Source organism: Scyliorhinus canicula, chromosome 5 (assembly GCF_902713615.1).
Source record: "Scyliorhinus canicula chromosome 5, sScyCan1.1, whole genome shotgun sequence".
In the NCBI taxonomy this organism is placed as follows: domain Eukaryota; kingdom Metazoa; phylum Chordata; class Chondrichthyes; order Carcharhiniformes; family Scyliorhinidae; genus Scyliorhinus; species Scyliorhinus canicula.
The window spans coordinates 158,759,177-158,776,591 of record NC_052150.1 but is presented as its reverse complement, the minus strand read 5'-3'; the positions used below and the strand labels follow the sequence as shown (position 1 = coordinate 158,776,591).

Here is a 17,415-nt window from a genome sequence, read left to right as displayed (position 1 = left end):
CCCCCCCCCCCCCCCCCCCCCCCCCCCCCCCCCCCCGGCTTAAACCCATGATTCTCGCACAGCGGCGTTAGCATCAACATCCCTTCCACCCTAAAATGCCTCCTCAGCTGATTCCATATCTTCACCGTGGACTGCATCACTGGGCTCCCTGAATACCTACTCTGAGCCATTGGCAATGCTGCCGTCACCATAGCCCTCAAACCCCTTATAAGATTCCACCTCCATCCTAACCCACTCTACCTCTTCTCCTTCCCATCACCGTCGCACCTTGCTCTGGTCAAATTATTGATTGCCACCTGAATTTACTTCACCTGAAAGCATCTCTTGGTCTTGAATCCCTGCATGCAATGTCATGCTTCGCGTATACTATTTAAGGTTAAGATTTCGTCCATTGAGGCGAAGAACAACTGCGCTTGGAAACAGAATGCTTAAGTGGGAATTTTCTGACCAGTTACATCCCATATCAGCAGAAATTGTTGATGCTGTATTTCTGCTTGTATTGCACCTGCTGCTAATTCGGTGGATTTTGGCCTCTTGGAGACAGCTCAGAGCTTCATTTTAACATGTAATTAAAGAGGAAATGTAATTTTGGCATCCTATAATTTCCCAATTTTACGCCAGATGTGAAATGAGTCACAAATTCATCCATGTAAAACGGGAATCCAGAATCATTAAGAAGGTGTTGGTTGATTTAAAGGGTCAGTTAGGAAAACAAAGTATTGCCCTTGAATATTATTTTATATATAGAAATATAGAATTCCTACAGTACAGAAGGAGGCCACTCAATCCATCGAGTCTGCACCGACCCCCATAAGAGCACCCGGCCCAGAACCCCACTACCCCACTCCATGGCACTCTGAGGTACTGTGCCACCATGCCACCTAATTTTTTGGTTACCTATCTTTTTTAGCAGGAAAGGTTTGTGCCAAGTGTTGTTTACCCAGCTCCTAAAAATTGGCATGCTATTACACTATTTTTATGTTTTCTGGAAGATGACAAAGAGCAACAGCTGAGGGTGCTAAGTAGGTGAGATTGGACCCGCTGATTGTGCCCACTTGCAGCTACCCTTCCAAACTACATATGCAAGTGGAGGTGCAGCTAACCTGAAATCTCTGAGCAGCTCGCAGCTCTGCAAATGTTACTGAGAGGCAGGTAAACTTCATGCCATGCACAGCATTGCTAATGGTCATCAAGAATACTGCTGCCATGAATTCTTATGCCACATACTCATAACAGGCTACCAAGAGGGCATTAACCAACTTACACTGAAGAGAAACAGACTACTTGTTTTGTTTGTCAAAGCAAGCAATTATATCGCTTTCTCCAAAGGCAACAGTAAAAAAAAAATCAGCCTGTACATGTAAGGCTACTGCACGCAGAAGACATTTTGTGAAGGGAACATAACAGTTGGCAGCCACAATAAAAATGTGCCGAGGACTATCATCACTACAAAGCTGCTGCTTAGAAAGGGCAAAGAGAATGAAGTCCCGGTTAGGAGTTTTTCTACAGACATCAGAGAAATCTTACAGTTCTGTTCAAGCGAACAAGATAGAGAAAACAAAGACCAGTTCGGACCAGGTCCTCCTCAGAGGACGCAAATAAATGGAGGCAATCTCTGGACAAGATGCTTGCTCAGAAATATGGTTTGGCTGCCTTTCGGGCATTCCTCCTCTCCGAGTACAGCGAGGAGAACATTAAATTTTGGTTGGCCTGTGAAGACTACAAGAAAACTAAATGTAGGATTCCCCAAAGCGCTTTGTTGATGGAATTTGCAATCTGTATTTTCTTTATTATCATTGATGCTGTATTTAATGCTTTAAGTGGTACCATATGAACCAAAGCATTTCAAGATGATCAACAGCCTAATAAACTTACCATGGTGTCTTACCAATGATATCTGCTGGTCCTAGCACAACTATCTGGTACCAATTGAAGAACAGGTATGTAATACTAAGGGCCGGAAACCAATCTACATCAGGGGTCACCTCCAATTGTGACAATAAGGTAACCAGCTCCATCAGCTTTTCTGCCTCTTTCCATCACAGTGCTCTCAGGAAGATAACATGAATGATAAACACAATCACCCTCCTTGGCACCAACTCTTTCAACACTAATTCAATTTCACAGGCGGATTCACACTTGCATCACTCTATTATCTGCCCACAGGCTGTGCCGCCCGTCTGCACAATTATTGTGACGGTCACAGTTTTGTTCCAACCTGGAATCACCAGTAACATTTGCAGCAAAGCAAGTGTGGTTTTTATCCCTTTTGCAACCAATCTTTGAAGTTACCAATCTGGGCTGCCAATATCTTAAAGCATTACTACCTTTGGCAAACTTCTAATTCCAGATAGATGAACCTGAAAGTCAATACCTTTATGAAAATTAGACCAAGATCAGACCTCATTCAGTCTGGTGCTTGGTAATCTTTATAGGTCACTGTTCACTCTTTTACATCGAGAACAATTACCACGCATGCTCAGGTTAATTTAAAGCTTGTTTATTTCAACATGGCACGTTAAGCTCAACAGCACCAGCTGCTGGGCCAGTTTGCTATTTTAATTTCCATTGTCAGTTATCCCTATGGCCACTCTCAATGAGTTTCCAATTACTGTGGACTCATGCGTACTTCATATGAACTTAGCGGTAACTCCAAAACCTTTTCACTTAAGATTCTGTCAGCAAACAGTTATTGTAGACAGTTGCCTAGTTACTGCAGCTGCATGTAGTTTCATGTCTTAGAGTTGAACAGTCAGTTTTTTAAACTCAGCCTGACCTTTTTAGTCAATGTTATCACATTGCTGTCACATCACAATTCACCTGCTAACTGGTTATCTGCACATAGGAAAGCAAGATAAAATTAACATAGATATTTTTTATCATGATTGAAAGTAGCTATGATCAAGGATTGATTTTAATGATAAGGAGGGAAAGTCAACACCTAATGTATTGCAGATTGTCTATTTGGAAAATACTTCCAGGCTTAGACATTTGAACTGAAGTAGATTTCTGATGCACAATTCAGAATTTATAAGCCATTATAGTCAGATACTTTAAAATTTTCAATCATACTATTGTACAGGAATTACTATCCGTGACACAATTAGTTGCTGACATGCTAGAATAGACACTAACGTTATTAAGACAAAGGAAGCATGGATAAACTGAGGCTTGGGTTTCTGCTTTTTATATTCATTTTACATGTTTATCTTCTTCAGGGAATTTTAATAATTGTTCTACATGATCATAGGTTCATTTATGTTCTGGAATGTAGCATTTAAAACTTGCCCATGACAACTGGGACAGTAAGAACAAATTCACATTTGTTTTACAAGTTTAAATATTTGTTGTTCTTTTTCCTCATCACTTAATTTACCAGGTATTTGCTTTCAGAAAAAAAGGGCTTCCATAAAAAGTATCAGTTATAAATAGCCACGCACATTTGTAAAATTTACTGTTGATAGGTGCGGAACACCTTCTGTTTCACATCTTAACGACTCAGGCCGATAATTTGGAGTATGAAGAGGAAGAGATTCATGATGTCCAGGTAGAGATTTAGTGCTGCAAATATATACTCCTCGGGGCTCAGACTGTATCTGTGCTTTCCTCCCAGCATTAATTGAGTGTCAATCACCAGGTACTAAAAAGGAAATGCAAAAAAAAAAATTATATTTGTAATTTAAAACATGTTAACTTGATGGGTTAAAAGAAGAGTTCCATCAGTCGCCCATGGGGTTAATGCGGGGGAACAAAGGAATAGTCCTGTGGAATTTTAGTCCCTCTCTGTCTTTTTCAAACATTGTAAAATTCATGCTGCAACTTCTCAATTACTTTTGCAGTGCTGTGACTAAAATGGTGGCTATTCCACACAAGTATTTTCCTTTTGACAGCAGTGGAGGTGAATGGTCAGTTGGTCCCTTCTTTAATTATTTTAATTGAAGGAGGAAAAATTCTGTGCAGTTCTTCAAATAGTATCATGGGATCTTTAACATCCACTTGATGAAGCAAACAAAACAATGCCATTAATATAATAAGGGAAATTGGTGCCAATCTTTCCTGGAACTTGATGTTTGAATACCTCCAATCAGGGGCGAAATTCTCCGACCCCACGCAGGGTCGGAGAATTGGCGGGAAGCGGCGTTATTTCCGCTCCCGCATCGGGGGAGTGGGTTGCGGCATCGGGGGGTGGGTTGCGGCCATCGGGGGGGCAACGGGAGAGTGTGTTGCGGCATCGGGGGGTGGGTTGCGGCATCGTGGGGGGGCATGGAGGGGCATCGGGGGAGTGGGTTGCGGCATCGTGGGGGGGCATGGGGGGGCATCGGGGGTGGGTTGCGGCATCGTGTGGGGGCATGGGGGGGCATCGGGGGAGTGGGTTGCGGCATCGGGGGGTGGGTTGCGGCATCGTGGGGGGCATGGGGGGGCATCGGGGGAGTGGGTTGCGGCATCGGGGGGGTGGGTTGCGGCATCGGGGGGGTGGGTTGCGGCCATCGGGGGGGCATCGGGGGAGTGGGTTGCGGCATGGGGGAGTGGGTTGCGGCATCGTGGGGGGGCATGGGGAGGCATCGGGGGAGTGGGTTGCGGCATCGGGGGGGTGGGTTGCGGCATCGGGAGGGTGGGTTGCGGCCATCGGGGGGCATCGGGGGAGTGGGTTGCGGCATGGGGGGGCATCGAGGGGGGTGGGTTGCGGCATCGGGGGGGTTTGGGGGCAGCGGCGTGCAGAGAGGGGGGGCGACGGATGCCCGGGGCCAACGCACCGTTGCCCCCCCCCTCTGTACGCCGCTGCCCCCTACCCCAACCACCCCCCTCACCACCCCTACCTCCCTCCAACGCCCCTACCCCCCTCCCCACCACCCCTACCCCCCTCCAACGCCGCCCCCATCTCTCGCAACGCCGCAACCCCCTCCCCCTTAACGCCGGGTCCCCCCCCCCTCAACGCCGGGTCCCCCCCCTCAACGCCGGGTCCGCCCCCCCCCTCAACGCCGGGTCCCCCCCCCCTCACCCCTCAACGCCGGGTCCCCCTCAACGCCGGGTCCCCCCCCCCTCAACGCCGGTACCCACACCCTGTCCCCCTCCCTCTGAAGGCCGGTACCCACACCCCCCCTCTCCTATTTTCCCCCCTCCTTCCTCCTTCCCCTCCTTCCTTCCTCCGTCCCCCCCTTCCTTCCTCCCCCCTTCCTTCCTCCGTTAGTGGGGGGGGAGTGCGGCGTTAGTGGGGGGTGGGGGGTGGGGGGTGCGGCGTTGGATGGGGTAGGGGTGGTGAAGGGGGTAGGGGTGGTGAGGGGAGGGGGTTGGGGTAGGGGCAGCGGCGTACAGAGGGGGGGGCGACGGTGCGTTGGCCCCGGGCATCCGTCGCCCCCCTCTCTGCCCGCCGCTGCCCCCAACCCCCCCCCCCAAATACCGGAAACCCCCCCCCCCCAAAGCCGGAACACCCCCCCCCCCACAATTCCAGAACACCCCCCCCCCCCCACAATGCCGGAACACACCCCCCCCCCAATGCCGGAACACACCCCCCCCCCAATGCCGGAACACACCCCCACCCCAAATGCCGGAACCCCCCCCCCCCCAAATGCCGTGTCTGTCTCTCTCCTCCTCCTCCAAAATACGCCGGGTCTCACCACTTCCGCAGCTGGAGAAACTGACGCGTATAGCGTCAGTCAGCTGCTGGCCCCTCCGGGAACGGAGAATAGCGGCCTTAAAGAAGGCCCCGATGCCGGAGTGATTAACACCGATTTTTTTCGCAGGCAACCCGTGTTACGAAGGGCTACGGAGAATCCAGCCCCAGGTTTCCATCCTGACCATTGTAATGAAACAATTCTTATCAAATTTGCAAACAAAATCTTGTTAAACTGTGGTGAAGATAAACCATCCTTCTCGGCCTTTGTGCCTTTGTCACAGTTGATCACACCATCCTCCTGCAAAGCCAGCCCACCATTGTCCAGCGGGGTTAGACTGCACATGTCTTGTTCCATACTTATCTAACTGATGATAATGAGAGAATTCTCCAAAGGCTTAATTTCCTGCTTTGGCAATTTTACTTCTGGTGTTCCCCCAAGCATTTATCCTTGTCCCTTCTCCCATTTCCCATCTCATGCTGCCCATAATGATACAATCAGAAAACAGATCTGTTTCCACATGTACGTTGATACAATTTCCACATGTATGTTGATGACATTCATTTGTACCTCACCACCACCTCTCTCAACCCTCAGTCTACTTGTCCAACATCCAGTACTGGATAAACAGAAATTTCCTCCAATTATATTGGGAAGGCTAATGCCTTTGCCATTGCCTCCAGTCCTTGACAGAAGCTCTGCTCTCTAGCCACTGCATCCATCCTTCTCCCTAGCAACCCCTCTCCCTAGCAACCCTCTTCACTAGTATCTGACTGAGGCGGAACCAGCAAGCTTGCAACTTTGCGGTCATATTTGACCCTGAGTGAGCTTGCAACCACTAAAGTTACAGTACCCAATTATTTTTTTCTAATTAAGGGGCAATTTAGTGTGGCCAATTCACCTACCCTGCACATCTTTTTGGGTTGTGAGGATGAGACCTATGTAGACACAGGGAGAATGTGCAAACTCCACACAGACAGTGACCTGGGGCCGGGATTGAAACCGGGTCCTCGGCACTGTGATGCAGCAGTGCTAACTGCAACCACTACTATGACTAAAAGCAAATTACTGCAGATGCTGGAATTTGAAACAAAAACAGAAAGTGCTGGACAATCTCAGCAGGTCTGACACCATCTGTGGAGAGAGAATGGAGCTAACGTTTTGAGGCTGGATGACTCTTCGTCAAAGCTAAAGAGAATTGGAAATAGGATGAGATTTATACCGTTTGGAGTGGGGGGGCGAGTGTGGTGCATGAGGGCTGGATAGAGGCCTGCGATAGGTAGAGATCGACAAAGATGCCATAAGCAAAAAGCACAGTAAGAAGTCTTACAACACCAGGTTAAAGTCCAACAGGTTTGTTTCAAACACGAGCTTTCGGAGCACGGCTCCTTCTTCAGGTGAATGGAAAGGCTTGTTCCAGAAATGTTTATATAGACACAGTCAGAGATGCCCCGGAATGCGAGCACCTGCAGGCAATCAAATCATCAAAGATGCAGAGAGAGAGGTAACTCCAGGTTAAAGAGGTGTGAATTGTCCCAAGCCAGTTCAGTCGGTAGGCCTCTGCAAGTCCAGGCTTGTTGGTGGGGGCCGAATTTGACCAGGTTTGTTGGTGGGGGCAAAATTGCTGAGCAAAAACTTATAGCTAAGTTCCGCACGCATGAATGCGGACTCAACCGGGATCTGGGATTCATGTCGCATTACATTCGGCCCCCACCAACAAGCCTGGACTTGCAGAGGCCTACCGACTGAACTGGCTTGGGACAATTCACGCCTCTTTAACCTGGAGTTACCTCTCTCTCTGCATCTTTGATGATTTGATTGCCTGCAGGTGCTCGCATTCCGGGGCATCTCTGACTGTGTCTATATAAACATTTCTGGAACAAGCCTTTCCATTCACCTGAAGAAGGAGCCGTGCTCCGAAAGCTCGTGTTTGAAACAAACCTGTTGGACTTTAACCTGGTGTTGTAAGACTTCTTACTGTGCTCACCCCAGTCCAACGCCGGCATCTCCACATCATAAGCAAAAAGATAAAGGGAATGTAAATGGCAGTGAAAATGAGAAAAAAGGGTGCTGATAGTGCCACATTAAGAGATCAGAATGTGCTAATGGCAGAATAGGGGTAAGCAATGTGTCAAAGGACAACCTGGAACAGGGAACAGATGGCCCTAGTGGGGTGGGGGAGGGGAGGCAATGGTGAGGGAAAAAGGGATTGATGGAAGAAATGAAAATAGATTGATAGAACTAAAAATGGGGTGAAGGTGGAGGAGAGAGTTCACAGTCTGAAATTGTTGAACTTAATGTTAAGTCAGGAAGGCTGTAACGTGCCTAATCGAAAGATGAGATGCTGTTCCTCCAGTTTGCGCTGGGATTGACTGGAACATTTTAGCAGGCCAAGGACGGACATGTAAACATGAGGACAGGACAGTGAGTTGAAATGTCAAGCAACAGGGAGGTCTGGGCCTTGCTTGCAGATGGACTAAAGGTGTTCTGCAAAGCGGTCACCCAGTTTGCATTTAGTCTCTTTTCATTGGGTGGCACGGTGGCACAGTGGTTAGCACTGCTGCCTCACAGCACCACGGTCCCAGGTTCAATTCTGGCCTCAGGTGACTGTGTGGAGTTTGCACTTTCTCCCCGTGTCTGCGTGGGTTTCCTCCAACTTCTCTGATTTCTTCCCACAGTCCAAAGCTGTGCAGGTTAGGTGGATTGATCACGCTAAATTACCTCTTAGTGTCCAAAAAGGTTAGGTCGGGTTACTGGGTTACAGGGATAGAGTGAAAGCCTGGGCTTAAGTAGGGTGCTCTTTCCAAAGGCCGGTGCAGACTCAATGGGCCGAAGGTCTCCTTCTGCACTGTAAATTCTTTGATTCTACGTAGAATAGACCGTACTGGGAGCAGAAAATGTAATAGACCAGATTGAAGGGGGTGCACGTGCACTGCTTCACCTTAAAAGAGTGTTTAGGTCCCAAGATGGTGGGCAGGGAGGAGGTAAAGGGGCAGGTGTTGCACCTTCTGCAACTGCATGGGAAGGTGCCATGGGAAGAGGATGAGGTTTTGGGGGTGATGAAGGAGTGGACCAGGGTGGACTAAGACTGCCTATTTCCACCTTCTTCACACCCTGCCTCAGTTCAATTGTTGCTGAAACCCTCCTGCATGTCGTCTTTCCCTCTAGACTTGACAAGTCCAATGCGTTCCCATTCCTGGCTGCTCTCCCAAATTCTACTCTCTCTAAACTAGAGGTCATCCAAAACTCTGCTGCCCATGCCTTTATTCACACCAAGTTTTGTTTCCTTATTCTCGCTGATCTAAATTGATTCCCTGTTAAGCAAATCTTCAATTCTAAAATTTTCATTCATAACTTCAGTGGTCTTTTTACCCATCCCCCAACTCTAATATCCTCCAAGCCCACAACATTCCCAGGTACTGTGCTCTTATTCTGTTTTCTTGGGCATTCCCAATTTAATTCAGTCACCATGCATTCAGCCCTAGTCTAGGCCTTATGCTATGGAATTCCTCCTCTATCTCACTTTCCTCCTTTTAAGATACAACCTTTGTGACCAATCATTTTGTTATTTGCCCTAAAGTCTTTATGTGTGGTTTGGTGTCATATATGTTTGGTAGTGCCCCTGTGCCTGGGGACATTTTATTACACTAAAAATACTATTTAAATTCAAGTCATTTAAATGCAAGAAGTTAAATCCATTTGACAGGAGAGTAGCACGGAAGGAAATTCAATCGCGGCCATGTGGAATAGATATAGGGGCATACTGTGATGGAACCATCAATTCACCAGACACGTGATTCCGATGTGAATCTAGGCTTTAATCGACTTACTTCAGAGCCAGCCTGTTACCTGTCTATGAACTCGTAGTGAACTCAGGCTGACTCTGTACAAGGGTATTTATACAGCTGCATTAGGGGGAGGAGTCGTAGGCGGAGTCAAGGGTGGAGCCCAGTACAAGTTCCTGAGTGCTCCCAGCGCTTCTCCCCCTAGTGGTAGGATAGCGCTACTGCGCTTACAAAGACAGTGTGAATTAACATATATACATCTATATTACATTCACCACTACTGCTGAACATATAAACTAATCACAATCCAAGGACTAAGTGTTGGTTCAATAAACATAATCCTAAATGGTTTAGTTGGACAATACTTGAAGAAAATCAGTAACATAAAGAAACTCTCATGAACTCTGTCGGGAGAAAGCAACGGAAATTACAAGGGAGAATACAGGAGTTGAGGAAATGACAACCAGAGAATGGGACCGAGAAACAAGCATAGTTAAGAAGGCCAATGTAGCAGTGCTCAGAGTAGAACGTCCTGGCAACAATTTTTTTATCAGGAGTATTACAGAAATATTTCATCCCGTGTCACAAGAAGCAAGCCATATTTATCACACCCAATTATGAGGAAAACCTACATAACGTATACATGACCTGAAAAGACAAGATGTCAAAAATACTTACAATGGAGAAGAGCAACGTTCCCAAGGAGGCATAAACAATATGGAGCCACTATAGGTAAAAAGTAAAACAATTTAAATTCAAATTGATGGACATTGTCTGAATATAATGATTCATTGCTCACTATGTTTTAATCAGTATACTCCATAAATCTAATAATGGGATTGGTGGGGCCGTTTTAATGAATAACTTTTTACTATTAGTGTGGGACTTTGTCCGCTGGTGTGTATAATGTTGCAGAGTTCAATGGAAATTTATGATGGGTAAAAGAAATGTGGGGACCCATTGACATCTGTGCTCAACTTCCTAATGTGTGCACCTGGTCACAAAATGTTTGCAGTTGGGCAGCAAATTGGTAAATGTTTCTAATTATTCACATTTAACTATTTTAAACCTTTGTGTTCTAGTTTTATACTTAATGTCTTGATCAAATTTTCAGTGTAGATCTACATTATTGATTTCTCAATAGCTGAAAGGCTAAACTTGTTATAGGAAGCAATTCTCAATCCTTAACCATACAAATGTTTGCATAGCAGGGATTGCGAGGGATGCCCTAGGAAGTTCTGCTATTGGGCTGCCATTTTGAGGTCCAATGGCTAAGTCCCCTGCAAAGCAATTCAGCATCTCCTCCTGAAATATGATTCACCCCCCCCCCCCCCCGCCCCCCACATTATGGGGGTGACCTGCCCACCACCCTCCCCAACTGCAGTCCTCAGCGGATCAGTAAGTGATGATCCCTTTGCAAGAAATTATCAAGGACACAATTTTGAACTTTCTAAATTAAAAAAAAATTGAGTGCCCAATTATTTTTTTCCAATTAAGGGGCAATTTAGCTTGGCCAATCCACCTAACCAGCACATCTTTGGGTTGTGGGGGTGAAACCCACGTAGACACGGGGAGAATGTGCTGGTCACGGACAGTGACCCAGAAGTCGGATTTGAACCCGGGTCCTCAGCGCCCTAGTCCCAGTGCTAACCACTGCGCCACCATGCCTCACCTGAACTTTCTAAAATTAAACTTCGCAATGTAATCATAAGATTTTTAAAAGGACTTACAAATGATCGTATTATGGCACACAGAATTCCAAATGCCATTAAAACCAGTAGTGCCACAAATAAAATTCCACTTCCCGTGGTGAAGTCCCACTGAAAACAAAAGGTTTGAACTATTCAGAAATACAGCAATGAGCAAACTGGTGTCAAAGGAAGTTGATGCAGTTTGTAAACAGTACCTTGGTTTGCAGGGAAAACAATGTTAGTCCAACTGACACAAATATAGTAGCACCAACAGCCCACATCACTGCATCAGCACCATAAACACTAAGGAGCATTAAAGACAAAAAAGTTATAATTTAAATGATTCAAGTTAAAAAGGCATCCATGTGTTTGTTTAATATTGTATATTGATGCAATTCAAGCAAAATAAAGACTTACACTGAAACAGCTCCCAACAGCAAGCCTTCTATAATAGTCTGCAGGTGAAAGGAATATAATACAATGATCTCATTTACTGAAGGGTTTGGATCAATATGAATGTTGTTTATGTCTCCCGAGGGACAAAGTGCCCAGAAATATAATAATAATAATAATCTTTATTAGTGTTACAAGTAGGCTTACTGTGAAAAGCCCCTAGTCGCCACACTCTGGCGTCTGTTCGGGTACACTGAGGGAGAATTCAGAATGTCAAATAGTCCTAACAGCACGTCTTTCAGGACTGACATGGAATCAGGTACTGGGTTCAACTAGTAATCGGTGCAACCAATTTGTGCTGTCAAGCGGAAGAGGTATGACACACGACAGATAATGACCCAGCCGGGAATCAAACCTGGGTCTCCCTGGCACTTTGACGCAACAGTGCTAACCACTGAATTTGAATGGCTACAAGAAAGCTCTTAAATGAAGGTATGAAAATTAGACAAAATGCAAGGTGGAAATTAAAGCATCTAAACGATGGAACATCACTAGATTTGTATCTTTTGTAATTAATTTTGCTCAATTGTGCAGCTACTATCAACCCAGGTTGCAAATTATTTTTTATCTGCTGTCTCTCAGGAAGTTTTTTTAACAGGGCAAGACTGCATGACAGTGATATACTCAACCTTGACCCACCCACAGAGACACTTGCCAACTGTTAGACATGGATTGAACAGACAGGTAGCTGCAACTTAAACACCTTTAAAAAAAATTATTTCACGAGGTGTGGGCATCGCTGGCTACGTCAGCATTTATTGTCCATCAATAATTGCCCTCAAAATTTTGCCTCTTTTGTACATTCTCCCCGTGGCTCCGCGGGTCTCACCCCCACAACCCAAAGATGTGCAGGGTAAGTGGATTGGCCACTCTAAATTGCCCCTTAATTGGAAAAATGAATGAGGTATTCTAAATTTATTAAAAAATAGCTGCCTCTTGAACCGCTGCAGTCCATGTGGTGTTAGGGATGGAGTTTTGACCTAGTGACAGTGAAGGAATGGCGAGATATTTCCAAGTCACAATGGTGTGTGGCTTGGAGGGGAACCTGCAGGTGATGGTGTTCCCATGTATCTGTTGCCCTAGTCCTTTGGAAGGTGATATATTTGGAAGGTGCTGTCGAAGGAGCCTTGCTGAATTGCTGCAGTATATCTTGTATATGGTACACACTGATGCCACTGTACATAAATAGTGAAGTGAGTGAATGTTTAGGTGGTGGATGTGTTGCCAGTCAAGTGGGCTGCTTCATGCTGGATGGTGTTGAGCTTGTGTTGTTGGAGAAGCACTCATCCAGGCAAGTGGAGAGTATTCCATCACGCTCTTTCTTGAGTCTTGTAGATGGTGGACAGGCTTTGAGATCGGGACGTGAGTTACACTCTGCAGAATTGCCATGCTGACTTGTTCTTGTAGCCACAGTATTTATATGGTGGGTCCAGTTTCGTTTCTGGTCTTTGGTAATTCCACATGGTTAGGAAGATGCTATAGACTAAAGTTATATTCAACTAAATACAATACTAAAAACTAATATTAATTTTGTGCAATAACTTACAAATAAGAAAAGAAGCATGAAGTTCCATGGAGTTTTACGTCGAAAACCACCGCAGCAAGACAGGATAATGATTAAAACGAAGAGGGCTGGACTGCAACGGAGAGAAAGGCACTTTAGAGATACTAAAAATAAGCAGCAAAGTAACTGACAGAACTTGTTAAAAGGTACTTACAACAAAGCGTATGTAAACCAGTAAGTTTTTCTTGCCCATACATTCAAGGTTTTCCTAGTAAATTAAACAAGGAGACATTTAGTGAATAGATTTTTATCCCACAAAATGTATACAGCAAATTTCATTACTTATTAGAAATATTTAATGAAGTAGCAGCAGCATGTCTCAACACAAAACCAAAAATGGAACAGCAAGTACTGGAAACACTTGTGGAGCGGTGTGGCTGGATAGGGGGCCAGCGATAGGTGGAGATAGACAAAGATGACGAGGACAAAGATAAAAGGAATGTAAATGATAGTGATTAAGGCTAAAAAGAGGGCTGATAGTGGCATATAAAGAGATTAAAATGTGTGAATAGCAGAACAAAGGTGAGCAGTTTGTCAAAGGTCAACTAGGAACAGTTGGCCCAAGTGGAGTGCCGCCTCAAACCTTATACACACACGACTGTTGCAAAATTCGGCTCCAGCTCCATCTACAAGTTTGCTGATGCCATGACCGTTGTGGGTCGGATCTCAAATAATGATGAGTTTGAATACAGGAGGGAGATAGAGAACCTAGTGGTGTGGTGCAACGACAACAATCTTTGCCTCAGTGTCAGCAAAACTAGGGAGCTGGTCATCGACTTAGAAAGCGAAGTGTCGTACACACCCCTGTCTGCATCAACGGGGCCAAGGTGGAGATGGTTGACAACTTCAGATTCCTAGATATACACATCACCAACAATCAGCGCTAGTCCACCCATGTCGATGCTACGGCCAAGAAAATACAACACTTAGAGATTTATTCAGGAAACTAAGAAAATTATAATAACAATAATATTTATTAGTGTCACAAGTAGGCTTACATTAACACTGCAATGAAGTTACTGTAAAAAATCCCCTCACGGAGTCTGCACGTTCTCTCCCTGTGTCACCCGGTTTCCGCCAGGTGCTCCGGTTTCCTCCCACAGTCCAAAGACATGCAGGCTAGGTGGAATGGCCATGATAAATTGCCTTTAGTCGCCAAAAAAGGTTAAGAATGGTTATTGGGTTACGGGGATAGGGTGGAAGTGAGGGCTTAAGTGGGTTGGTGCAGACTCGATGGGCCGAATGGCCTCCTTCTGCACTGTATGTTCTATGTTCGTCGCCACACTCCAGCACCTGCTCGGGTACTCGGAGGGAGAATTCAGAATGTCCAATTCACCCAACAAGCACATCTTTCGGGACTTGTGGGAGGAAGCTGGAGCAGCCGGAGGAAACCTACACAGACACAGGGAGAACACGCAGACTCCACACAGATAGTGACCCAAGCTGGGAATCGAATCGGAGACCTTGGTGCTGTGAAGCAACAGTCCTAACCACTGTGTTACCATGCCGCTCGGCATGTCCACATTGACCCTTACCATTTTTTTACCGATGCACTATTGAAAGCATCCTATCTGGCTGCATCACAACTTGATATGGCAACTGCTCAGCCCAAGACTGTAAGAAACTACAGAGAATTGCGAACACAGCCACGCAAACCCATCCATTGACTGTCTGTCTGTATCCCCCGCTGCCTTGGGAAAGCAGGCAGCGTAATCAAAGACCCCTCCCATCTAGAGTATGCTCTCTTCCAACCTCTTCTATCAGGCATAAGATATAAATGGCTGAGAACACGCCCTAACAGATTCAAAAACTGCTTCTTCCATGCTGCAACCGGACTCCTGAATAACCCTCTTATGAACTGAAGTGATCTCTCCACACATCTTCTCTACTGAGTAGCACGACATTCCGTATGCTTCACTCAATGTCTACGTACTTACATTGTGTATTTATTATATGTCCTATGTTTTTTCATGTATGATACAATCTGACTGGACTGTACACAGAACAATACTTTTCACTGTACCTCGGTACACATGACAATAAATCTAAGTCTAAATCTTACACCCCCAGGTCCCTCTGCTCCTGGACCCTCTTTCGAATTGTACTCTTTATTTTACATTCCTTCTCCCTGTTCTTCCTACCAAAATGAATCAGTTCCCGCTTCTCAACATTCGCTTTTATCTGCCACATGTCCACCCATTCCACCAGTCTGTCTATGTCTTTTGAAGTCTCTTATTATCCTTCTCACAGTTCACAATACTTCCACTGACCACTGCAAATTTTGAAATTGTGTTCTCACATTCCATAGAATCCCTACAGTGCAGAAGGAGGTCATTCAGCCCAGCGAGACTGCACCAACCCTCTGAAAAAGCATTCTACCTTGGCTCACTCCCCCGCCCTATTCCCCCTAACAACACTTAACCTAACCTCCACATTTTGTTATACACTAAGCGGGAATTTTAGCCAATCCACCTAACCTGCATATATCTGGACTGTGGGCAGAAACCGGGGCACCCGAGGAAACTCATGCAGACACGGGGAGAACATGCACACTCCACGCAGACAGTCACCTAAGGCCAGAATTGAACCCGGGTCCCTATGTCATTGTTGCGTGAAAATATTCACAAGAAGACTGAGATTTTCCAGCATTTTCTCTTACGTTTCAGATTCCAGCATCCACAGTAATTTGCTTTTATATATTATGTAATCTATCCCCCTCCCAGAAGGTGCATTGCTTATTTAAATATTTTAATGAAGCTACATCTCTCAGTCATCTGGATGTGCATATCAGGAAAGCATTGACAGGCCAGGTCTCTTTTTTTTGTAAAAGAAGCCTGAGGGTTGACATATTGGAGATCTTCAAAATGCTGCCAGGTTTTGATAGAGCAGACATAGAAAGAATGTTTCCTCTTGTGAGGAAGGGTATCACTAGAGGCCACCAGTATAAGATGACTACCAAGAATCCAGGAGAAACTTCTTTACACAAAGTGTAGTAAGAATGTGAAACTCAGGGCAGCACGGTGGCGCAGTGGGTTAGCACTGAAGTCTCGCGGCGCCGAGGTCCCAGATTCAATCCTGGCTCTGGGTCACTGTCCGTGTGGAGTTTGCATATTCTCCCCATGCCTGTGTGGGTTTCGCCCCCACAACCCAAATATGGGCAAGGTAGGTGGATTGAACATGCTAAATTGCCCCTTAATTGGAAAAAATTAATTGGGTACTCTAAATTTATTTTTAAAAAAGAATGTGAAACTCGTTACCACAGAGAGTGGTTGAAGCAAACAATATAGATTAATTTAAGAGGAAACTAGGTAAACACATGAGGTAGAAGTGGATGTTTAGTTGGTAGACTTAGATGAAAAAAGATAGGAAGAGGCTTGAGTGGGGCATAAACTCTCGCATTAAGTGATTGGGCCAAATGGCCTATTTCTCTGATATGTATCATACATAGAAAATAAAAGCAGAAGGAGGTCATTTGGCCCTTCGGGTCTGCTCCGCCATTCATAATGATTGTGGTTGATGTGGCAGCATGGCGACGCAGTGGTAGCACTGCTGCCTCATGATGATCCCGGCCCAGGTCACTGTCCATGTGGAGTTTGCACATTCTCCCAGTGTCTCACCCCCACAACCCAAATATGTGTATTGCCCCTTAATTTGAAAAAAATTGGGTGCTCTAAATTTAAACAAAAGGAAAAAAATGATAATGGCTGATCAACAAATTCAATACCAGAGGAGCTGAAAGCTAAGTGGGAGGGGGAACTGGGGGAGCAGATCGAAGACGGGACATGGGCTGATGCCCTGGAGAGGGTTAATTCTTCCTCCTCGTGTGCGCGGCTTAGCCTCATCCAATTCAAGGTGCTGCACCGGGCCCACATGACTGGGACGAGGATGAGTAGGTTCTTTGGGGGTGAAGACAGGTGTGTCAGGTGCTCGGGGAGTCCAGCGAACCATGCCCATATGTTCTGGGCATGCCCGGCACTGGAGGAGTTCTGGAAGGGGGTGGCGAGGACGGTGTCGAGGGTGGTGGGATCCAGGGTCAAGCCAGGATGGGGACCCGCGATTTTTGGGGTTGGGGTGGAGCCGGGAGTGCAGGAGGCGAAAGAGGCCGGTGTTCTGGCCTTTGCGTCCCTAGTAGCCCGGCGAAGGATCTTGCTACAATGGAAGGATGCGAGGCCCCCAAGCGTGGAGACCTGGATCAATGACATGGCGGGTTTCATTAAGCCAGAGAAGATCAAATTCGCCCTGAGAGGATCGGTACAAGGGTTCTTTAGGCGGTGGCAACCTTTTCTCGACTTTCTGGCTCAACGATAGGG

The 17,415-nt window shown here is 46.0% G+C and overlaps 1 protein-coding gene across 2 annotated transcripts in view; it reads right to left on the bottom strand.

Moving 5' to 3' along the window:
* Positions 1 to 2,484: 2,484 nt before the first annotated feature.
* Positions 2,485 to 17,415, bottom strand: part of zgc:110410 (uncharacterized protein LOC553618 homolog) — a 62,264-nt gene continuing 47,333 nt past the window's right edge. For both annotated transcript variants that reach the window (XM_038797901.1, XM_038797900.1), the window contains exons 4-10: positions 13,260 to 13,313; positions 13,088 to 13,178; positions 11,506 to 11,543; positions 11,304 to 11,391; positions 11,128 to 11,217; positions 10,076 to 10,123; positions 2,485 to 3,640 (exon numbers count right to left, since the gene is read on the bottom strand). In XM_038797901.1, the coding sequence (XP_038653829.1) occupies positions 3,491 to 3,640; positions 10,076 to 10,123; positions 11,128 to 11,217; positions 11,304 to 11,391; positions 11,506 to 11,543; positions 13,088 to 13,178; positions 13,260 to 13,313 (559 nt within the window). In that variant the 3' untranslated portion in view covers positions 2,485 to 3,490. The remainder of the gene's footprint in view (positions 3,641 to 10,075; positions 10,124 to 11,127; positions 11,218 to 11,303; positions 11,392 to 11,505; positions 11,544 to 13,087; positions 13,179 to 13,259; positions 13,314 to 17,415) is intronic.